Raw genomic sequence first — 24,684 nt, forward strand, 5'->3', positions numbered from 1 at the left:
TGGTGCCCAACAAGGCCATCGTCTTCTACATATGCAGCTGTAGCCATGCGTCTGTTCATATGTACTCTTTGGATGGTAGTTTTGGCCCTGGGAGCTCTGGATGTTTCTTATTGTTGTTCTTATGGGGCTATAAACCCCTTCAGCTCCCTCAATCCTTTCTCTTACTCCTCCACTGGGGACCCTGTTCTCAGCTAAATGTTTGGCTGCAAGCATTTGCCTCTGTATTTGTCATGCTCTTTACACCACATTCTTGAGCAGATGACCACAGAACAACGAGGATGTATTGTCTTGGAGTGATGTTGTATAGACAAATAGATGATTTCTTAATTCTTAATGATGATTGTAAAAGAATTCCTAAAATTAGATTAGTAATTTTTAGCCCTTTTATAGTAGGAGTGCTATTATGTTCTCTCTGATAATCAAAATTGCATTGAAAACTCTGCCATTCTTAAAGTAAATTGCTTCTGCAATACCAAGCAGGCATCTACAAATTAGAGCCCATTCTAAGAGCATATAAACCAATTAACCAAAGTTCATAAAAAGAGAATTAATGATTTACTATAGGTGCAAGGACTGAACATAAAAAATTGACTGGATTTGCCTTTAGGTAATTTCACTTATGCTTTTCTCACAAAAATTACAGCTTTTAACTCTCCACAAACCTGTAGAGCCAGTGACAGATGATGACAGTTTATCCTGATAATTACTCTTAATGGATATGCATGTAAACATTCTCTGTTGTAAACTTATTATTCAACTTATGATTTAAATTCCTGTGCAAACTTGTGGTGAATTTTTTACCATGTGATGATGTATTCAGAAAGATATACAAGTGCTGAGGACAAAGAGAGAGAAAGCTTTTTAGACAGGACTGAACTGAACAGGACAGAACTCAAGAAGAACTCAGAAGTAAAGGCATAGCATTGAGAGTAAGGCCTTGGGAGTAAGGAAATTGTTGTGACATAAGAGCAAGTGGAAAGGAAATAAGAAGAAGAGCAAAGAGAACTTTTTAAGCGAACGTTTTGGAGGCAAACTTTTGGAGAAACTTTTCGGAAAACTGAAGAACTTATATATAAAGGTTAAAATCACTGCTCTTCATCCTTCAGCCTGGCTCACTAGCTAGTTTCTGCTCTTCAGTCAGGCTCACTGACTAGCCTCTGCTCTTCAGCTGGGCTCACTGGCTAGCCTCTGCTCTTCAGTCAGGCTCACTGGCTAGCCTCTGCTCTTCAGCTGGGCTCACTGGCTAGCCTCTGCTCTTCAGTCAGGCTCACTGGCTAGCCTCTGCTCTTCAGTCAGGCTCACTGGCTAGCCTCTGCTCTTCAGCTGGGCTCACTGGCTAGCCTCTGCTCTTCAGCTGGGCTCACTGGCTAGCCTCTGCTCTTCAGTCAGGCTGACTGCCTAGTCTCTCCTCTTCAGCTAGGCTCACTGGCTAGCCTTTGCTCTTCAGCCGGGCTAACTGCCTAGTCTCTCCTCTTCAGCTGGGCTCACTGGCCTATGGGGCCCTAGCACATTGCTTAAGCATCTGCTCATGACTGCCTGACCACGCTGACCACCTGAGCGCACTGATTTCTTAAAGCCATTCTCTAGAAAGAGCACAAGAAACCAAAGAGAAACACCACAGGGACCTTTTCCCATGGACTCTGCTTAACCTTAAGTACTTTTGTTATTTCTTTAAAAAAGTGAAATATAATTTCTGCTATTCATATGCCCAAGAGAGCTGGGCAGTAGTCGTTGCTTTATGGAATTTGGTGCTAAATCAAAAGATTCCTTTATTCTATTACAATGTTATCTGTATGCTGTACGATGTATCTTTAGAAAACACAACACTAAATTCCTAAAGTCTACATGTTTTAAGACATCAGCTCATGGAGAAACATAAGTGCTTACCTATCTAGACTGGCCTCTTTTGCTATACTGCAGGTACAATCAAGTTTCCACACTACTTCCATGATTTTCAAGAAGGTTTAAGACAAAAATAACTTGAACATAATGGCCAGAAAGGGGATTCTGTCAAGTTGTCTTATGTGGTACAAGATACCAAAATATGCCTGGTAAACCTAAAACCACCTGTTCCCAAAACTAACAGAACTTATAAAAAATACATACTTTCTTATCATTCCTCTGCCCCGATGGTTAAGTGATTTATTGAGCACCTACTATGATCCTAGCACTGTGCATCTAAGGGTGCAATGGTGAATAAAAAACTTAATAAAAAGCTTCATTAAGGAGTAAAGAAAAATGAAATATAACTTTGAAACTCAGAATTCAATACACGTAACACTACCATTTCTTAACTGGTGATTTCTGAAAAAATCATCATATTTTCCATGGGCTTCTACAGTAATGATACTCAGTCTCGATTTTGTAAGTCACAAATATGCAAGTCACACTTCTTTCTTGGCTCCCAACTGTCAAAGAGAACAACACTGTCACTGTCCATTGTGCTTCCCTATCAATCCTGCTATGGATGGTAATAAATTCCAGTCTTTTAAATGTGAAAACAGGCCACCAAAAATCCTTGAGGGGAAAGGTTGTTAAAATTACACAAACCGGTAAATTCTCTAAAACTTTCAATAGCATTTTACTGATATCACAATGCAAATTCACCAAAAATATTTAACCAATGAAAACAGAAATACTGAATAGCTCTGCAAATAGGATCGATAATCATATATACTTGAAAACAACTATCATGGAAACAAAGGATGAACTAGGAGATAAGATACATCACTAAAAGCTACACAAGCAGCAAAAAAGACATTACATTTCTTGGTTTAAAAGTTAGGTGATACACTTAATCTTTAAAGACAGGCGATGTACTTGATCTTTAAGACCTTCAACTGTGCCCTGTCCACATAGAAAGTGAAGCAGTAGATGACAAGGCTAGATGCAGTTTTACAACGGCCTCTCTTTTTTTTTGGGGGGGGTAAGATTTATTTATTTATACGTTAAACAATGCAGCTGTCTTCAGACACACCAGAAGAGGGCATCAGATCTCATTACAGATGGTTGTGAGCCACCATGTGGTTGCTGGGATTTGAGCTCAGGACCTCTGGAAGAATACTTGGTGCTCTTAACCACTGAGTCATCTCTCCAGCCCTCACAACGGCCTCTTACACAGCATCAAAGTGGTCTATTTCACTAGATGGATCCAGGGTGATAACAGAGAAACTTTCACAGTTCCTGACCACTCTGAGTTCAAATACCACCAGCGCCAACTCTGTGCTGTTGGCACGTTCTGACCTGTAACCTAATTGTTGTCAGCCACAAAAAGTACGGGTTAGCACCACACAGTATTCACTGCCCTATTCTAAAAACCCTTTCGATTCTGAAAAAGCAACATTCCATGCTTGCTCCATATTTGAGGAAGCCAAATGGTTGGTCTGGCTCAAGGCTTTACTTTTCTTAGCTTATCGACTTTGTTTTCCACTTCTTGTCACAGGAAATATTTTTTTATGCTGCAACTACACGGCAATATTTGAAGGAAACCACCATAAACTCTGGGTGTCACCTCTTGAAATTTAAAATTCACAAAACAATTCGTGGCTTTCTAAACAGCACCATGGAAAATAAACGAAAAACAAGCAAAACCATTCCAAAGGAACTTGCTGATCTGGAGGCAGGCTCATAGCAGGTAGGAACGAATTAAATTATGCGTAACTGTAATCTCTCAGAGCTTTGGAGGCTAAAAAAGAGGAAATCTCTGTTTATGTTCCCTTTCTCCCAGTAATTGAAGGAGGGTATTTTACATCCTCCAAATACCATCCCTTGCAAGGGGCAACCAATTACAAAGTAGATCAGAAGAAATCTATTAAATTATATATATATATATATATATATATATACATATATATATATATATTCATTGCCTGAGGTTTTAAGAAAATATTTTCCCACGATCCCGGATCCCCGTTCTTTAACATACAATAGAAACATTACAGGGAGTGTGCCACCAGGCTAAGTTGCCTCTGAAAAGCCTGTCCTGCCCTGGGAGGTACAAGGCCATTTAATTCAAGTCAATCTGGAGAGAGGTGAGAGCCCCAAGTTGCTCTGCGAATGTCAGAGCACAGCTCTCATGCACACTCCAGATCACCTGTCCATTCTTTCTCAATGCCATGGGCTTTGCAATCCCTGCTTCAGCTCTCCAAACATCCCTGAACCCTCACCTCCCCACCCAATGGGCTCACTTTGCATGGCCTCCTTCTGCCACTGCTGCCCCAGGGAGGGGAGAGTGAGCCCAAGGACGCGCGGGTCTCCTGCCTACCTTGATGATGCTGCTCTGGCAGGACATGCCGCCCGGCTTGCTGTCCCTGGGGACCAGACCGGCGGCCAGACTAGGGGTACGCGCGAGCGCCACGCCTCGAGGTACCCTGGCAGGGCTGGCCCAGGCTCTGTCCCTGGACACTCTGAGGCTGCAATCTCCTTTGGAAACCCCGCCACTGTCATAGCGCGCCTGCCCATTGCTGAGGTGACCCCCAACACCTCTACGGTCCCCTTCCCTGGCCGCTTCTTCCGCTTTTTTTTTTCTTTTTTTTTCTTTCTCTTTTTGATCGCGGTGTGGCGCCAGCGAAGAGCTAGCCTCCAGCAAGGAGAATATCCTGCAGGCAGAATCACCTTTGGGGCCTGCCCGGGTCGGAGAGGGAGAGAGAGGAGTCAGCTTGGGCGGAGGCGGCCGGGCTTCCGGCACCTGCTGAAGGAAAACACGCCCAGGCACACGCGCCTGCGGTCGCGGTAAATAATGCGCGGGCCGCAAGCCCAGCGCTCATCGACTTGCTCCCCGTGCCCTCAGGCCCCGCGCTCACTGAGGAGCTCTGCATGCCCTCAGGCACGGCTCCCACACCGTGGAGCCTCGGGGTGGGAAGGATGAAGGGTTAAAATTTCTAAAAGTTAGTCATGAACAAAGTCCAGACATGCCTGAGAGAATTTGAGATAGGGCTCACTGGCCCGACTATCAACTCCCAAGGACACTGGCCATCTGGAGCCACCCCCTCCCCTTCCTTCACTCCCTGAGGATGGGTCATCCCCCTGCTGCAGTGAGATGAGTTGCCCTGCCCACATTGCTGAGATGCTAGATTACACGTATGCTTTGTTGATGTAACTCCGTGCCAAAAGTAACTGTGCACCCTTTGTATTAGCCAATTATGTGTATTCACACGAAACCCCTGGTTTTCCCTATATAAGCTCCTGCCTAGAGAGGCTCGGGGCTTGACTCAGTCTCCTGTGTTAGATACGTGTCAGCCCGAGATCTCGTAAATAAAACTGCCTCTTGTTGATTACATCAAGACCGGCTTCTCGTGTTTCCTGGGGGTACCTCAACCTGTGACTGGAGCGAGAGTCTCCCCAAGTCTGGGGGTCTTTCAAGGACACGGGCGCTCACTCCACGGCGCTGGCAACGCGGGGAGGCGTGTCGCGAGCAGCTCCGGGCTCCGCCCAGGCCCCTCAGTCCCCTCTCAGGGCTCTGCGCTGGCCCAGGGCCGCTTCTGAGGGCCCCCAGGCCCATCGTGACCTACCTGCGGCCATCGCCTCCTGAGCTTCGCTCTGCCCCCTACAGGCCGAAGGGACCTGTCCTGGCTCGCAGCGGGAGCATTGGGATTGTGGTTACCACTCTCCTAGGCCGGTTCATCAGGATGCAAGCCACCCCCACCTGTCCTCACCTGAAGGCATCCCCAGGGACTGCGAGCCCACATTCCGCAGGCGGGCCGCAGGGCACCGGACCATGGTCTTGGTTCTGCACCTTGTTGCCAGCCCCTCCCTCACTCAGAACCCGGCCCCTTTCCATCCTGCTCCCACTGAGGTTCCTCAGTGGAGCAAACCCATTTCTCATACAGAAATCAATTCCTTTGTGCCCCTGGACTGCTAAACCCAACGTGCACGACTGGTTGCCAGGAGCTGGGGTAGGAATGGCATGACTGACAGGCATTAAGAGACAGAAGACCTCCCCAGAGTTTATTTGGTGCCTCTGCGTTGTCCCACAGAGGTTTATCATTGTAGACTCTCTCAACTGTGTCTTTCCTAAACCTGCCATCAGAGATGCTTGCTTGTCCAACCCCTAGTGGGTACCATCCAAATCAGGACCATCTTTTGGGACAGGGTCAAAAATCAGTGATCAATGTGTCACTCCCATATGCAAAGACTTTCCTTAAATCTCCATTCCTGGAGCCGAAGAAGAGTACAAGACCACTGTGGAGCCTGGCAGAGCCATTGGCAGAGTGGCAGGACTCTTGTGCACTGTGTCATACCAGAGGCTCCACCCACTTCCCCATCCCAGGCACTCTGATTTCCATCTCCTGCCTGGTTCTAGTTCCAGTTTTTCTCTCACTGTATTCCCTGTTATGGAAAAGACACTTTCCCTGGGCCCAGGAGTACCTGAGAGTCCCTTGGGACAGAACTTAGAGACCTTGTCCTCATTATCATGATATGCTACCAAACTGCCAAGAAGTCCTAAGGAAATGAGCTTTCCATTCATAAACATGCCCACCCTTTCCTCAGATTCAACATCAAAATCCCTCCCTGTTATTCTTGGGGTGTTTTAATTCTTCTGATCCCCTGGCAAGCTTTTGGAAAACAACTGGACAAGTCAATTAGGGCCTACACATTAACAAATGTTTTCTTATGAATAAACAACATTTTAATTCTTTTTCCGACCTCACCTCCATATTACCTTCTTTCATAGTTTAGCCTCAAAATACTTTTGTCTTCAGATAGTTTTAAAGGAACTGTCAAATCAGCTTTTCATTTGATTTATTAGATGTACTGTCATAAATGTGTTTGAGTTTGTGAGAGGACAGAATGAAGGGGTCTTCCTGTAGGAGTTCTGTAAAAGTGATGGTTTCACTAATCACCTAAAGGATCCTGCCCCTCCTGTAGTAGACTCTAATCCTCTGCATTTACATGTCAATAGAAAAAAACTGATGTAGCCAAGATTCTTCAACACTTTCCCTGAGAGCTCTGAACTGAGTAGGGGCATCCTGAGGGTCATACAACCAGAATGGGTTGTTGTTTTAGTTGTTTGTTTGTTTGGTTGTTGTTTATGCTCATACCGTCTAATTCACAAATGCCCTCCAAAATGAATACTTGTCTATTTCACTCTAAATTCCCAACAGATCGTATCAGAGAGATTTCGTTGAAATAAACTTGGCATTTAAATTAAAATGTTCCCCAAAGCATCTTGGCAGATCTGTAACTAATGATACCAGACACCCAAGGCCTGTGCCAGGTTCTGATTGATCCCTGACCTAAGTACTTGTCTCCCACAAGCTCACACGTGTGTTAGAAAAATACTTGCTCCAAAAGCAACCAACCGTTAGGTACCTTGATATGATGACAGGAAGAGGCATGTTCCTGTAACATGCAATTCTTGGCGCCCAACCGGTTTTTTAAGCTCAGTTAAGAGGTTTTCTTCTTACAAACAATACAGTAAGCAAGTATTTCTCCTCCTTCCTGCCTATGCCTCTTCAGTTACTAAGGGATTGCTTTCCATCACTCCTGTTCTGTGAGCAATGGTGTTCAAGAAATTGTAAATAGTATGCCAAAATCCTTGCTGAAGTGTTCTCATGGCATTGTAAATTTCATAGAAGTTAGAGTTATTTGCATATCCACTTATCCATCCATATTGAGCTATAAAACATTTTAGTCTCCTACTACAGAGTCAACTAACTGGGACTCACAGGGGTTCACAGAGATTGAACCAACAACCAAAGAGCATGCAGGGGGCTAGACCTAGGCCTCCTACACATTGTAGCAGATGTGCTACTTGGTCTTCATGTGGGTCCCCTAACAATTGGAGTAGAGATTGTTGCCAACTCTGTTGCCTGCTATTGGATCTTCTTCCCCTAACTGGACTGCCTGGTTGTGCCTGGGTGGCAGAGGATGCACTTAGGCTTGCTATGACTGGATGTTCCGGGGTGTGGTAGTACTGAAGTGGGGCTTCCCATTCTCTGTGAAGAAGGGAGGAGGAGGAGGTAGTGGGGGAAGGATTTGTAAAGGTGGAACTGGGAGGAGAGGAGGGATGAGGGGCTTATTGGGATGTAAGGTGAAAAAAAAGAAACAAGGAAAAAAAAGAATCCCTAAAAATTAAAACTGCTTTAGTCTTATAAATCTAAGCTGATGATTCCAAAGAGAGAGTTAGAACCCTGAGAGAAACAGATGATCTCATTGAAAAAGAGAGGTGCCTACTTAGCAAACAGAGAGTGTCTTAGAGAAATGCACTCATCAATTCTGAAAGGCAGGTTGGTGTAATAAGGACCACAGGTTGGGATTATTCCCAGGATCAAAATGAAAGAACATATGAGAACTAGGGCTTTCCTTGTGCAGCCAGCTCAGTCATCGAATACAGGCAAAAACAGAACAGCAGAGAGGACAGAAAGGTGTATTAGTGGTCCTCCTGGCATGCCCAGCTGATTCCAAGCCTCAGGTAGGACATCTAAGAATTCTAGAGTGAGTAGGGCATCAGAGAGTAGTTCACATCCAGGTTGTCTGCACAGCATGCTTACCTCCCTCTGAGCTGAAACCCCTCCCTTGTGACAGAAGGAAAAACAGCATAGCAAGAGCAGGCACACATTTGTTCCCATTTCACAGACAAGATACTTAGGCATAATTGAAATTATGCAGCTCTTCTTGAGCCAACCCTGTTTATGTCACAACTGATCAATTTCAAGGGGGAAAGTCAGGATGCCATCCACTAAAGTATAGCCCAATAGAATGGGTAGGTGTAGACAGCACCATTGTTTCCAGAACAGTGGGACCCAAGCCAGTCACCTGGTTAGCTAGTTCTTTAACAAGAGCACTGAGTTTTGGAGAATGCCCATCTTCTTGTTCTTTCCCCCATTTTCCTCCCTGGAACCACAGGACAAAGAGATACTTCCAAATCTCCAAAGACCATCACCATCTTGGTATAGCTTGAGGCTTGTCCATGTAGCTCAGTGAAGAAGCAGTGAGTTTGTATCAGGCACCTGGTTTCTTTTAAAGGCTTCTCAGAGTCACCTCTCTTAACCCACACAGAAATGCACATGGGCTGTTACTGCTCTTTCCCCATTTTATGGAGAGAACTAAGGAGTCAGGATGATGAGTGTCCTGACAAAGAAGTGAGATCTCTCTTACCCTCCAGAGCAGCTTAAACCCCACCCTACTCTACCAAAGACATCTGCAATATCTGGACTGCACAGAGAAGACTCAGCTGCCTCCTCCACTCCTCTAGAGAAGGGCTGTATTTAAAGGAGAGTGAGTCTTGAACCTCCAGGATGATGGTGGGATATAATTAAGGCAGAAGGATTCTGGAAGAAAAAGATTAAAACCAGAGCTTCCTTTTCCTCCACCTGCTCCAAACTAAAGAACTGGTGGGGCCTGAGCTCGGTCCCATCTGGTGGACACCTGGCCTCAAGCTCCTCTGGAAGCAACAATGGAACATTTGACATTAAATGAAGGAGACACAGAGAAAGCTGCTTGCAATAATTTCACCCTGGTCGGGGTGCAGGCTAACGAGAGGACTTTCTCCAAACTCTCTGCTAGAGTCATATTTCATTTTTGATGATGCAATGACTTATCTAGAAAATCCAACAAAATATCTCCAATCAGTCTGTGACAAAATATAACTCAGCAAGGCCATTGACTGCACAGGGTTGGCTACATGACTCAGGAAGGAGGACTCTCTGCAAAGGGCAAGTGATGAAATGACTAAGAATAGCAGGACACTGACAGCAGATGATCAGCCAAGAATTAAACTGAATGCTGAGAAAAGGAACCTATGGGTGGGTCATACCATCCTGGAATCATCCTCTGTAAGCACATATGGGAACAACAGGGGACCCTCAGAAATATGACTGCAGGTGAAGGCCTAAAATATATGGCAGAATCTTTAGACAAATTGAAAAGAAAGTCCACGGCTGACAGGAGCACAGGAGAAGTAAAGCAGACTAGACAACATATGGAGAGTATATCGAGAACAAAGGGTTAAAACATTCTCTTTAGTTACACAAACTAATTGTATATAGAGATAGACAAATGCCCTTCTGCTGAAACAAGAAACAAGAGCATAGAATCTATGACACCATATTCTCCCATTACATTTATAACTAAATAAAAAGAATAGAGTTCTACAGAGACAAGCTCACAAAAATGAAAGCCAATGTTCCACAGTAGTCCTCTCAGAAGGAAACTAGAGTAACAACGAACACATATTAACACTGTACCCAAAATGCATAGCATGGAAGTAATAAACCAAAACACAGTAAGAAAATAAAACACAGTCGTATAAAGTAATCCAACACAAAAGTAGTATGCATTCTGACAAAACAGGAAAAACTGGCAGATTATTAACCACTAAAAAAAAAAACAGTAAAAAGTTACTGTTATCAGCAAAACGTTAAATTGGTTTTTATTTCATTTTAAGAAACACTGTTCAGGGTTAGGTATGCAGCTTAGTGGTAAAGGGTTTGCCCTGGGTTTAATCCTTAGCCTGCAAACAAAGGAACCAACAAAAAGCCATTATTCTGACCTGCAACTTTCTGACTAGTTGATTTAATAGTCATGCTTTCCTGATTTTGCACAGGCATGTAATAAAATACACAAAGTCAGAAACAGAAAACAGTTGGGTGAGCTAGGTGCTATTATCCCAGTACATTAGTGATGAGTTCTTTCAAAGCTTTTAAAAAATAAGTCATTCCTACACTACTTAAATTGCTCTAAGATAAAGTTTTAAGGTACAGCATGCTTTCTTTAAGACATTATGAATTTTTGAGCCCCAACTTCATCATAAAAGTACAAAACCTGAATAACATTTACAAGCAAAGAAAAATAGGAGGGAACCCATGAGTCATGATCCTCCCTGGAGTAGAGTGTTTGTATCAGTGCACTTGATTATAAAAAATTAGCAACACACGTATGGCCCCTTCTACACCAACTGCCACTAAGTACCATTTGGACCTTCCATCATAATGTTCTCAAGAAGAAAGATTGTAAACAAACACAAAAAAAATGAAATTTAATATCTTTTTTATCAGGCTGGAGAGATGGCTTGGTGGTTAAGAGCGCTACTTCTCCAGTGCTCCCAAGTTCAATTCCCAGCAACCATATGGTGACTGACAACTGTCTGTAGTGGGATCCAATGCCCTCTTCTGTCCGCTGCTCTCTTCTGACATGCAGGCACTCTTGCAAACAGAGTGCTCATGTACATAAATAAGTAAATCTTTAAGAAATAAAACCTAATCAAGTTAATGTAGCTACATCTAGAAGCTAGAAAAGGGTCACAGCAATATTAAAAATAATTCAGAAATGGTAAAGGGATGTAAGAGAGTCATAAAAATAACTGGGCAAGATGGTGTATACCTGGAATCCCAACACTCACAAGGCTGAGGTAAGTGGATTGTCTTGAGTTCAAGGCTAGCCTAGACTAAAGTGTGGACCTTGTATTAGAAAACAAAACAATTGGGGAGGAGATGGAGAGAGAGACAGAGAGACAGAGAGACATAGAGGGAGTGGGAGACAGAGACAGAGACACAGAGAGACAGAGACACAGAGAGACAGAGAGACAGAGACACAGAGAGAGACCTTGATGTCATTTCTTGCACTGATGACAAGCTACTGAAGAATGTGAATGTCTCCTACCAAACACTGAGATAATGCTAATGACAGAATGGGTTTCTTATTAAGATACCATAAAATGTAGATGAAAGGGTAAAGGAATGCATAATAAATAAAAGAGAAATCAGACATTGGAAAGCCTAAATTTAGAAGACTATGTATGTTTAAGTCATAGGGGAGGGGATGAGATGATGTGGGGGAGAGAATAATCGGAATAAATTGTATATGTGCATGAAAATGTTAACTAAGAGCAACCAATGAAAAGAGAAAAGCAGGTTTAATTTACAATGAAATTGAGTTCCCATATGACACTATGTAACATTTTGTAAATTGATTATATGAATTATCTGCAATAAAAAATCAATTGTTACTAAAGATGTGGTTGTGTTCATATTAATTTCAAATATTTTACATTCTTTTTATTTATTTGCTTATTTATTGATTGATTTTTTTTAAGATAGGGTTTTGCTATGTAGACCAGGTTGACATCAAAAAAGAGATCCACCTTCCTATGCCTCCCAAGAGCTAGGATCAAAAGTATATACTCACACATGAAATTTACATTCTTAAAGTGATAAAAAAATTACAGCTATCAACTTGGTACAATTATTGAACAGTGATCAACTGAATAGACATATCAGAAACACATTTAAGGCATTAGGTTACTGTTGTCAAAAGAATCTTGAGCAGCATATATAATTCAAATCATCCAGGAGACACATTTTGAAAAAAAAACCCAAAAAAGTGGGTAAAGATAATTTAAATATTTTAATCTATTAAACATTTTAAAGTGCATTCGATATGAAAGTTGTAAGTGATATACTTCACATTTTTGCTTATATACCATCTTCAATTTTATGTGCATTCTGCAAATATTGTCCATGTTTATTCAGGCTCTTAATATTTCCCATGACTGATAACATTCACAGAAATCATATTGGGCAAACTGTATATGTTGACATATAATACAATTGTATTCTACACAGTATAGCATAGAAATATGTATATATAACTTGCCATATATGTATATATACATATGTAAATGGCTAAAGAAAATGAGTATCACTTTATCATTGTGGTATTATTTTCGTCAAAATCCTGAGAACGTTGAAATGGCATCAAATAGCGACCAGATTGGCAAAAAAAAAAAATCCACGAAATAAAACTCTTATAAAGAATCTAACAATACTAGCAAAAGATACAAAAATATTAAAGTCTCAATGAAATAAAAAGCCCAGATGAAATACTGTATAATATTTTTTCAACTCTAGGATAATGTATTTTTGTACAACTAGCAATAAAAGGCCTGAATTTTGAAGAATTCAAAAGTAGTGCAGTATAATTATGCAGTGGTCAATACTGTTGCATACTATTTTACATAACTGCATACACTCTCTTTCTTTTGTTCTGTGGTCTAGAGATGAACTCGGGTAGATTTATGGGGAACCATTGCATTGTAGACTTAAAATGGGTTAATTTGGGGGTGAGTAAGTCATATTTTGGTAAAGTTGCTTTAAGAATAAACCTTTGGATATTAGTGCAGCAAGAAATTCTCCATGAAGGAAAAACCAGACATCAAGAACCTAGACCACTGCTGTCCATGAGAAATTTCTAGATGATAGAAATATTCTATATCTGCTGTGTTTCTGGGTATGGATTCTGGCTAGCTGTTTGCCTCCTGGTTTGCCTGCTGTGACTAAAGAGGCAGATTTTAGTTCTAAGTTTAGTTCATCTCAAATAGCCATGTGTGACCAGTGGGTGCCATTTGGACAGTGTAGCCACAGGAAACTGAAGCAGTGTAACCAAAGACTCACCTAGGAGTCAGTTGACCTCCTAGAAGGTGACTTGGGAAAACGTTGGCAATGACTGCCTCTTGGGAAGCTTACCTTCACCAAAAGCAAACTGTGAATCCTTTATTCTTCTGCAATAGTCATAATGTAACTGGTCTCACACCCATCCCAACCCTCACCAAAGACACTTGAGAGGGAGCTTAACCCGCTGTGCTTTAGATTTCAGTTTAGAAAGCACTTCCTTCAAACTTGAGCAGACTGAGATTGTCAAGTCCTTTGTGTGGCTCCAGGGACTTGGGCTTGACCGGGGGTGAGGAGGAAATGAAGAATGATATTGGACACACATACATGGGGACGACTGGGTCCCTGGGCTGGAGAAAATGCAGTGTCCCAAAAGCTCAGCATGTTTATTATATAGAGTTGGCCAGGAAGCAGGGTTGATGCACATGGCAGCAAGGAGGTGGGCATTACATGAAGATGAACAAGGAGGGGAGGACTATGTATATGTAGCTACAAGAGCAGATTTAGCTAATCTCAGTAGGAGCAGTCTCTGCAGGGAGCAGTCTTCAGGCTGTAAATATCCAGATGGGGCCAGGGAGAAAGGTAGAATAGACCTTTTCTGCACACACTATCAACACCATCCTGAGAGGGCTTTGGCATGTGTCTGAGCCTCAAGGTGCATGGGGCCTAGCCTTTTCCCCATGGAAAAATGGCTTTGTGTCCTTGGCATGGTCATGCTCATGCTTACAGCACACATCCACTCAGGGCTTCACTTCCTCGGGGCTTTGTCTGCTCCCACAGTGAGATCTCAAAAGAAAAACAGAAACCAACATACGAAAAATGTGCACTGAACTGGTTAATTCCCTAAAATGTACAGACCCAGTGTCCTAGGTCTAGGACTTCGTCACAGGCTACAGAAAATCCTGTGGACCTAAAATAAGCAAAAACAAAACAAAACAAAACAAAACAAAAAAACAAACAAACCAAAAAAACAAAAACAAAAACAAAAAACAAAACAAAAAAACAAAGACCCATGCTCCCCCCCCAAAAAAATGAAAGGGAGAAAAAATTATTAAAGTTTTTCATAGAAAATTGTTTAAGAAAAACAGATGGCAATTGTACTTAATAGAGAACTAACTGAGTACTGAGATGTGAGGCCCACTCACAGCATGCAGCATTTGGAAGTCTCAGACAACTTAACAGCAAAGGACTCCTAATTATTCTTTGTGACCACTCTTTACATACTACTTACAGCTTAATACTAATCTTCATCATAGAGTTGGGGACAGTATTCACCGTAGCAGCTAATTGAAGCATTAGTGCACAAAGACACACACACACACACACACATTCACACACACACATTCACACACACACTCACACACACATTCACGCACAATTCACACACATAAAACACACACATTCACACACACAATCACACACACATTCACACACAATTCACACACACAAAACACACACACTCAGTAGCACACACAGGAGAAATGTATAGTCTATGAAGTTTCTTGGCATATTTTTATTTGTAAGCCTCAATGCTGGAGTATTCTTGGTTTTGCTTAAAGGTGCGGGGGGAGACGTCAGGCTTCATTTCCCCCCTTTTGAAATGACAGATATCTGTGTGTTAAACATATTCTGATGGCTGTCCAGGCTGCCTCGTACTATTTGACAGCATCCAGGTCACCTTGGTCAGGACAGTGGTTGCTCTTCTTATTGGCAAATGGTTTGCATCAGAAGAGTTTTTCACATCCTTACCAATATTAGAAGTTTGGTGACACAAGCAGCTTGGCAAACAGTAAAATTATTGTGGTTTTGCCTTTCAGGAAGACATTAATTTTACATGTTTTTGGATATTGCTTTTTTTTCTTAGCATTTAGTTCTGCTTTAGCACTGTTCAAATGTGGCCATTCAGCCAGCATCCCTTTGCTCCAGGCACTCAGCACCCCATTCCAGTCACTGATCTGATGCATACTTGGTCCCAGAGATGGACAGCAGAGGGATTTGACACACAGCATCCACACTGCTCCATTGCTTTGCTTTTTGTAAATTCTTTACAATGGCTATTTCTTGATTTATAATTACTACGAACATTACTTGTCTTGATATTTTGAGATAGGATCTTATTACGCAGCGCAGGCTTGCCTTGATTTCCCAATTCTCTGGCCTTAGTCTTCCACCATTCCCTGATTCTCAGTTTATTATTAGAGGTAGTTGTATGGCCCTATTTTCTAATCAAATGTTCTTCTGGCTTTATTACTTTGCCCTTTCCACAGACTTTTATTAATTATGCAAAGTAGATGGTATTTAATATTTAAATACTGGATACATTAACTCATCAGTCCCCAAGACAACTCTGTGAATTAAACACTCATTATCACCCTCACTGAGCAGATAAGGGAATTGAGTCACACAAAGGTAAAATAACTTCTCCACCATTGAACATCTAAGCCGTTTGAGAGCCAAGGTTTGAGTCCAGCTACAAAGTAGATTAGCCTATAATCGGTTGGTCTGGTGCTGCTGTATATTCAAATGCTAAATTATGTACCCTAAGGTCTGGTTGCTCTAAGACAAGGAGATCCTCATGTATACCAGATTTTTGTCTGTCTGTTTGTTTGTTTGTTTGTTTGTTTTGTCTCCTAAGTTATCCCTGACTGGTTAATAAAAATCCCTACAACATGGGCTGGGCAGAAGAGAGGGGACAGAGCAAAGTTTCCCCGGGCTTGGGGGCTCAAGTAGGGTCCATGAGGAGAAGGAAAGGACATGGGAGGAGAAGGAAGAAGACACCACCCCATATGGTAGGTGGCTCGTGATTATATTTCCATGAGGGCCAGCCTGTTAGAACAGGAGTGGCCCAGGCAGAGCATGGCAAGCAATCCCTCAGGGTTATTGACAGGGAAGCAGAAAAAATAGCAGAGGGTTGATGTCTGCCCAGTTCTAGTACTTTAAGGCTTATTATAAATCTAAAGTTTTGTATCTTTTATTTGGGAACTAAATGATCTGCAGTGGGGTAGAAACCCCCTAATGATATTTACTGTAGCAATAGCCACTCAATTATTGTGGTATTTTAAATATAACACACATTGAATTTCACAATGCAAGATGCAAGGCTTTTTATATTTCCAATGTGACTGTACACCTGAGGTCATGTCTAGGTATAGAGAAGTAACATGGCAGAAATACCCAGAACATTTTAAGGTCATCACACCGACCAAATGAAAGCCACAGGCTATACAGACTATGATGGATGAGGATAAGGCTTAGTCCTCTCTAGGAGTCCCCTTCCCTAGACTTGGGATAATACTACCAGTAAGCCAAGACTATATTCCTCTTTCATTTCTCACGGAGCCAGTGGTAGACCCACATATATGATTTCTTTGCCTGCAGTGTTTTTTTTTTTTTTCCCAAGCGCTGCCCTATTTGAGAACTTGGCAAGGGTAAGCACCATCAGAGAAAGGCCAGCATATGAATTCTGTGTAACTCTGCTCTGACAGCATATAGCACAATACTATCAAGTACTGGAAGCCTTGCGAGAAAGATTAATCAATCTCTAGGATCAAAAGGAAGCAACCTGAGGGCCACATGGCTGTAAATCAAGTCTGAAACCATAGCCCAGTATGGAAGTTCAGCCTCGGATCTTATGTCAAACAGCATTAGCATCCAAAAGAAAAACAAAACTGAAATGGCAAGGTGGCAGGTAATGACCTCATGGCAAGATATCTAAGCCATTTAGAAAAATCCCAGTGCAAAGACATCTAGCAAAGACACATATCCCCAAAGCTTTCACCAAGAATCCCTATTCTGTGTTCTACAACATTATATATACATACACACAGTGAATCTTCATTTATAGTCAGATATGGGGATTGATTCTCTGGGAACTTGACTTTGAGATAGAGATAGCTATATAAAGGTGTTTGACAAGTGCTCTTGGGGACCATGGCTGTGACAAAGAGGAGAGAAGAGGATTGGGCAGAGAGCACTCTGGCTCTAATGCAGGCACAAGAGTATGCAGCAGCCCTGTGTGGGGCTGAGGAGAGTGGCCTGACCCTGAAGTCTTAGCCTGAACTGGAACAAGCAGGAGGACCAGCCTTAAATTCCCCATCGGCTAAGGAGTAGGTTCCTGGTCAGAAGACATAAGCTCAGGAGAGTTGAAGGCCCTTGGATCACATTCCCAGCAGCTGAGAGAACGGGTCCCTCAGTCCTGACAGCAGAGTGAGTTATACATGATAGTTTGTATTCCACTTCAGCTTTCACAGGCTATGTATGTAGAAGAAACACATGCTGCTCTTTATATAACCCTACAGAGACAGGTCACTAGGTTATGGAGTTCTTCCCTATAACAAAAGGCATGGTGGAGTTACAAAACCAAGCATGGCCTTGCATGCAACTCAGGAAAAGCCACTTATGACAACATAAAAAAAACCTTGTCCTTTGAAGCTAGGAGCTCGGGCTTGATCAAGAGTGTTTTCCACATTAGAATGAAGAATTTTGATCTGGCATCAACAAAGGTACAACCTACCCCCACATACACATACACATACACATACACATACACATACACATACACATACACATACACATACACATACACATACACATACACATTCACACAGACACATAACCCATCCCACATGCATACACACACACACACACAAATAAATAAGTCTAAAAACAAGGAGGGGAGTGATTGAGGACACCTGACTGACCTCTGACCTTTACACACATATGTACATCCACATATGAACAAGAATGCACACATACATCATACCACACATATTCATTAAAATAATTTTATACCTTTTGTTCCCTTGCAGTGGTTTGCAGGCTGGGTTCACCAAAAAGATTAAGCTCATTCTCTTCATTGCAATGTGCAAACCTGGGTCTGTTGGCTGGCAAAACAAGGTTCTCTTGTAAACTTTCAGAGGGAAATCAGGACTCATAGAATCTAATGTTGGAACCATAGCTGCGCTCATTACTAATCAGCAAACTGAAGAATTTAAATATCCTGATCAAAGCTGGCAAGATGGCTCAGTGTCTAGGGGCTTTCAGCCAAGTCTGGTAGCCTGACATCAATCCCTGAACCCACACACAGGAAAGAGAGAACCAACCAACTCAGCTAAGTTATCTTCTAACCTGCACATTCAGATGACATGTAACACATGTGTACATATGATGTGCACATATACATGTATATATGGACATATATACATATACAGATAACATGTTACACACACATACACACACTCACATACAGAGCATATATAACACATATGTACACGTCCATCTCTAAAAAATTCCTGAGAACCAAAACAATTAGATTTAATTCAAGAAAATAAAAAAAGAATAAAATAAAATTTAGAGACTTCTAAATCACACCGGAATGTACAAATTACAAGACAAAGTTTACCCTTTGTGGCCAATGGAATATTTTCATCGACCTTTTTTGTCTTGACAAAAAATTTAAACCCCCAGAAAAGTTACAATATGAATAACTACCTAGTGTGTTTTCATGCATATTCTGACTAGGAGTGAGGCAAGCCAACCTCGTTTCCTACCAGCTGAGGATGTTGTCAACCTGTTCTAAGGTTACTGTAACCCTAGGTCCCTACTGTCATTTTCACCCAGGTAAAAGTGAGATTGACAATGGTTCACTGAATCAGAAGAGTTCATCGAAGCTAGGTGCTTTACTGAGAAAATACTGGCAACGAGGTTGTTCATGTTCCCTTCAAAAGAGGGTGGTTAGGAGCTGGCAGGCAAAGTAATAACTCACCATCTTATTCAAAAACAACTAGCCAGTGTCCCCTTGTCAGTAAAGCATTTATAAAGCACAAAACATAGCCTCTCGTTCCACACTTGTGACTCAGGTATCTCCAGAGATCACCTCTAAACAGTGTTGCCTTGAAAAAACACAAAAAGCAGGGTGTTGTGGCATAGCTCCACTCCTGTTCTGTTGGGTTATAAACCACATTTATCTGCATTTTCAATAGTCTTCATTTTGGGAGATGTCTCTGCACACATAAAAGATATGCTATAAATAGATTCACCCTGTGGGTTCCTCTGATTTAAACAGTCTCTCTACAGCTACACATAGAGAAAAAGTTTCAGTACCTTACTGTTTTCTACCAGGAAAATACTCAGTGCTATTGGAGTAAAATAGACCAGTAATCACCTCTATTGAAGAGTCTGCCACTGTAGCTTTATGAGTAAATGTTCATAACACTGTTTCACTTTTGAATATGAAAAGAGAAACAGTGTGTAAGTGTCCATGATTAGAACACCAGTGCCTGACATTAGTAGAAGTCTTTGTCTGTCAGCCCAGCTCAAGGTTATCTACCTCCTTCTGGGAAACATTTCTGAACAGTGTCTCCTATGATTCTCCCTGTCTGAAGTTCAATGACCACTTCCTGTTGCTCCCTGCATCTAGGCTCTCAATTATACTTGTCTTATCTGTGAAGCTGGAACCAATCAGAGCTGAGAATCTCAGCATGCTCTTCATCAATAAAATGAACATCAATCAAACTTCCCTCAAAAGATTCCTGCAAGGCTTGATGGGCTAACTGAGCCAAAGTATTTATCACAGGGCTGGCCTCTTAGGCTGTCTAAACTGGAGAGTTATCACTACAGTATTAAAACTGTGTTATAAAACCTAAGTTGTGGGGTGTGTGTGTGTGTGTGTGTGTGTGTGTGTGCTGTGACATAGATTACACATATATGCATACATGGACATTTTAGGGATGAGGTGACACAGTGCCTATTACTATTTCTTGTTTCCTGTTACTGAGTTTATACCAGGCATCCCAGACAAGTGCTCTACCACTATTCCCTTCCAGCATCTTACTTCTAAATGGTTCATAGAAAAATATATATAAAAAAATCACAAAATTAATAACTGGTAAATGAGATGAAACTGAAACAGTATTTGATTCTAATTTCTCATTTATTTAAAACAAAACCGTAGGGGAGAGGTAAACAAGCTTATATGGTTTCCCACTTAAGTGCTAAACAGAACTTCTTTGTGCACACCCAGATTTTCATCTTTCTTCTGAGGATTCAAACACAGACACACCCAACCTGAGTGAGCACACAACAGCTCACCATGGCAGCACTGTCACAGGTGGCTTGCAAGGTTTGGCATTTTACTCAGGACTTCCTGCTCCACCCCCCACCCTCTTCAAACCTGCCTCTCCCCTGACCCCCTGCCTCTGGCTCTGGCTTGCCTGGATGCTGTTTGGTGATTATGCTGATGAGAAATGTTAGAATGCAGCACTGGAATGCATAGTTTTGGTAAAATACAAATTGCAGTCTGCCCTGAAGCCCAGGAAGAAAACTACAAGTCAAATTTAGTTCACCACAGGATCTGCTTTCTCAGACAGCCTCCTTTGATCATTTGATGTCTTTTAAAAATGGTTTTCCATCCACATTCAACAAGTTTTATTTTTTTGTGCATTTTAAAGGCACATTTTAAAAAATCTTTTAAAGATTTATTTGAGGTGTGTGCATGCGTGGTGCATGTGTGAGTGTGTATGAACTCACATGTGCACACGTGCACTCATCCGTACCTGAGAAGGTAAATCAAGGGTGTTAGATTCCCTGGAAGTGGAGTTAAAGCCAGTTGTGAGCCACCAACGTGGGTCCCCTCCCATAACAATACGTGCTCTTCATGACTGAGCCATCTCTCCAACCCCATATTCTCTGATCTTGCTGCATTGGATTGGACTTGTACAACAATGAAAAAAAAATGGTTGGGGAAAAATCCTTAAATTACTCCTGCTTTCCCGTTAAACTTTGTTTCCATTTATTTATTGATTGTTTGATTGATTGACTGTGCAGATACACATCACAGGTCATGTGAATTCAGATGGTCAATCTTGGTAGCATGTGCTGCCAACAACCACCCCATTTTCTTTTCCTCTTAGCAATCACATTCTCAGATTTAAGTCGTGTGTCTTTTGACAGTTGTTGCCAAGATGAATTCTCATCTGTTGCATTTTATCTTCAATCAGTTAGATTTTTTTAATTCCTTAAAGTGAGGACTGTCCCTTCCTTTATATTTTTTGATGACTTAGTCACTGCATTTTTACTGTTTGTGCTTATTGGCTGAAAGGGTTAATTAAAAATTACCTTTTCCAGGAAACGGATTCAATTTTTCTGCAGATCAGTCTGGGTGGGGTAGAAGTCCTCCTGATTATTCTGGAATCATTGCTGTTGGAAGCCAATGCCACAAACAGAGTATTCTTACTCAAACAGCTTTGGGAATGGTAGGCTTGCTATGGCTGATGATTCGGCAAGTGCTTTGCCATAGATTTGCCCAATTAAAGATGCCACCTGAGAAGCAGAGGAGGCACCAGCCCTGTAGGCTTAAATGACTACTTTTCACAACCTAGGAACAGGTCCCATCTTAAATTCCTACCTGAGCCAAGTGCATATTCAGTTATACAGTTGAAGGCCAGAGTTCACATAAGCCACCTCTTTAGGAAAGGCCTATTAAGGCCATGCTAGGTCATAATGAATATTCCTCAGGGACCCCTAAATTATTGATTGGCAAATATGTTCATGCAACATTTAATGGTTACTCTGTACCAATCCCTATGGTATTGGTGACAATAAAATCATGAAAGCTACAACCCTTCCTGGCAAAGACTTTATATTCTTGGCCTATGTTTGTGAATGATTTTCAAATTTAATTTCAATAACCTCTAGTTTTATTGCATATCCTTTAACAATGTGCTTACATTTTCAATGTGGTTCTATCCTGACAAACCCAACCAGGCCTGAAGATGTAAGTTAAAGGCACAGCTAATTCAGCTGATCAGCGTAGCCTGTCTTTCCTTCTTTGTGGGTTCTTCTTTTTCCTACCCTTTAACCCCTGGTTTCAATTCCTGACACTAGACAGGAGAGAAACGCCGATAGTGAAGAGAGAGAAATTAGGAAAACCCCTGAATCTAAATTATTTCTTTTTGTTTCGTCTTTGACCATGCTACTAACAAACTTCAACCAACCTCACTAAATGACCAACATCCACCCACCCCACCTAAAGGTGCTCTAGCATTTCTACACCCTCTGAAAACTTCCTAGAATTCCAAACATTACACAATTGTAGAAACTATCTACAGCTGGCAAAACCTTGCCTCTCCTAGAGCATGAGGCAAATCATAGTCAGCTGCTGCAGACAGTCCAAGGAGGTTCCACATCCCCACAACTGGGATTAAAATGCAAACATAGTGTTATAATATTCCTGTGTTTTTAAAAAGAAAACAAAACTGTCACTACAGATCATCATAGCTTATACCACAGTCTACTGTAGAATGTCAGTTGCTTAACCTGGTGGTGCCATGGGTGACTGCGAGCTGCCCCTGCCAAATGCCCAGCACTGGGAGAGAAGAGAGAAGAGCACTGGGAGAGAAGAGTTCATGTTATGAGTCAGAAAAAATATCATCAGGAATCAAAGTTCAAAGCACAAGATAAATGGAGATCATTTCATTTCTGCTTTGTCTTTTTGAAATGATATACCGTGAACTATCTGAGGTTGTTGTCAAGTGTTCACAACTGAAAGGCACCAAGCAACAGTAAATTTTACATCTGCTAAAATGCATTGAACCAGTCATAATGGAGGTGAGTCTTTCTAAAGGGCTTCCACAGTATGTCTGTTCTGTTTCCTTTATTCCTACAAAAGATAAATGCTGTGACTTTATTAAATAGAGTGTACTCGGGGTAAGATAAGTAACTCATAACCCTTGGCTCACTGTGATTCACACAATCCAATGAATTAGGCAGTGCCAGCCATGAAAACTGAATGTATAGCCCCCAGGTTACTGTGAATGGAACCAAGTAATATAACCTGAGTAAACTGGTGGTTGCAAATTTCATAAGTACCTGAAGGCCCACTCTTACTTCTTTATAATAGTCTTCTGAAATGCTCTCACGCTGAAGATTGTACATGACATGGTAATACCTAAACATCAAAAGGTCGGGATCCACTGGGCTGTAGAAAACGCAACCTGGTTTGTTTATCCAATGCTTCAGGAACAAAACTCTACAAGATTCCCAAGGTGGTTTTGGTGTCCATTAACTGCCTGCTCTTAGCAACCTTGTTCTCCAAAGCCCATGTGGTTTAGGATGTGGTAGGGGAGAACATGAGCTGCATGTTACTTAAACATCATCTCAGAGCTTGTGGAGTTGACAACTGGGACTCTGTAGGGCAAGACATCAGGCTGATTTCTTCTCCAGGAAGGCGTGGTTTGGCTGTTAAGGTTAGCTGAGGACCAGCCAGATTTTCAAGGTGATTTTTCTTTTCTTAAAGTCACCTGATGTGTACACCTGGGAAAGACCCTCACAGCAAGACTTAGACGAATATCTGGGTATTATAGCCTACCCAAGTCAACAGATAAAATCTACTAGATACAGCTACTTCAGGAACTGTGAGCCAAAACAAACCCGTCCTCCTCTGAGCGACTTTCATTCGTCTATTTTATAACAGAACAGACATAAAACTAAAACAATGAGTTTTAACCAGCTTAAATCTTATCTAATTTAATCAGGTTAAAGTGTTATATTTCAAAGGGCATCATAAAAAAAGTTAAAAAAATAATTGAATGAAAATATGCCCAAATTACACATCTGGTAAGAAGCTTGCATTCAGAATATGTAAAAGATACTTACATACCCTGGATTTGAAGAGATAACCCAGTTTTAAAATAGAAACTACCATATAAAAACATGATCAACATTATTATTCATTCGGAAAATGTAAATCAAATCACAGTGAGATACAACCACATCCCTGCCAAGGTGGCTGAGATAGAAACACAGACAATAACTGGTATTGGCAAGGATGTTGAGAAATTAGAGTCCCATGAATTGCTCAGAGATCTGTAAAGTGGAACAGCATCTTTGGAAAATGGTTTTTCCAAAACCCTAATCCCAACCAAAATGAGAAAAGTGAGAACCAGAAGCCATGACCAGAGTATACAGGGTGGGGCTGGTGAGCCTTAGACACCAGATTGCTGTCTGCAGGACTTGGGAGGAAGTCTTCCGTGTGATCTCTTGCTCAGCAAACCTCCAAGCTAGTCTCCAAGCCTCTGGACCACAGAAAAAGCTTACTGTGAGTGAAGCTGAACCCTCAGAGTACTCCACCCACAGGAGATGTCCATAGCTCAAATCATCTTACAGGGATAAGGAAGGAAAACCCACTGGGCCTTGGGAAAACTCATGGGGTCAACCAGCATGGGGTCCTGGGTCAGTCAACTCCAGTGATCCCTGAACCCTTAGGAACTGAGGGGGTGAGATGCTTTGGCACATAGTT

The 24,684-nt window shown here is 41.8% G+C and overlaps 2 protein-coding genes across 1 annotated transcript in view; one reads left to right on the forward strand and one right to left on the reverse strand.

Moving 5' to 3' along the window:
• The window catches only part of LOC120097541 (uncharacterized), a 54,889-nt gene extending 49,924 nt beyond the window's left edge, over positions 1–4,965 (reverse strand). Inside the window, exon 1 of the mRNA XM_087589434.1 lies at positions 4,265–4,965. Within this exon, the coding sequence (XP_087445560.1) occupies positions 4,265–4,461 (197 nt within the window). The 5' untranslated portion in view covers positions 4,462–4,965. The remainder of the gene's footprint in view (positions 1–4,264) is intronic.
• Positions 1–24,684, forward strand: part of Erich1 (glutamate-rich 1) — a gene marked incomplete at its 5' end in the record, with an annotated part of 52,793,804 nt that overhangs the window by 13,494,295 nt on the left and 39,274,825 nt on the right.

The sequence above is a fragment of the Rattus norvegicus genome, chromosome 16 (assembly GCF_021556685.1).
Source record: "Rattus norvegicus strain SHRSP/BbbUtx chromosome 16, alternate assembly SHRSP_T2T, whole genome shotgun sequence".
Classification (NCBI taxonomy): domain Eukaryota; kingdom Metazoa; phylum Chordata; class Mammalia; order Rodentia; family Muridae; genus Rattus; species Rattus norvegicus.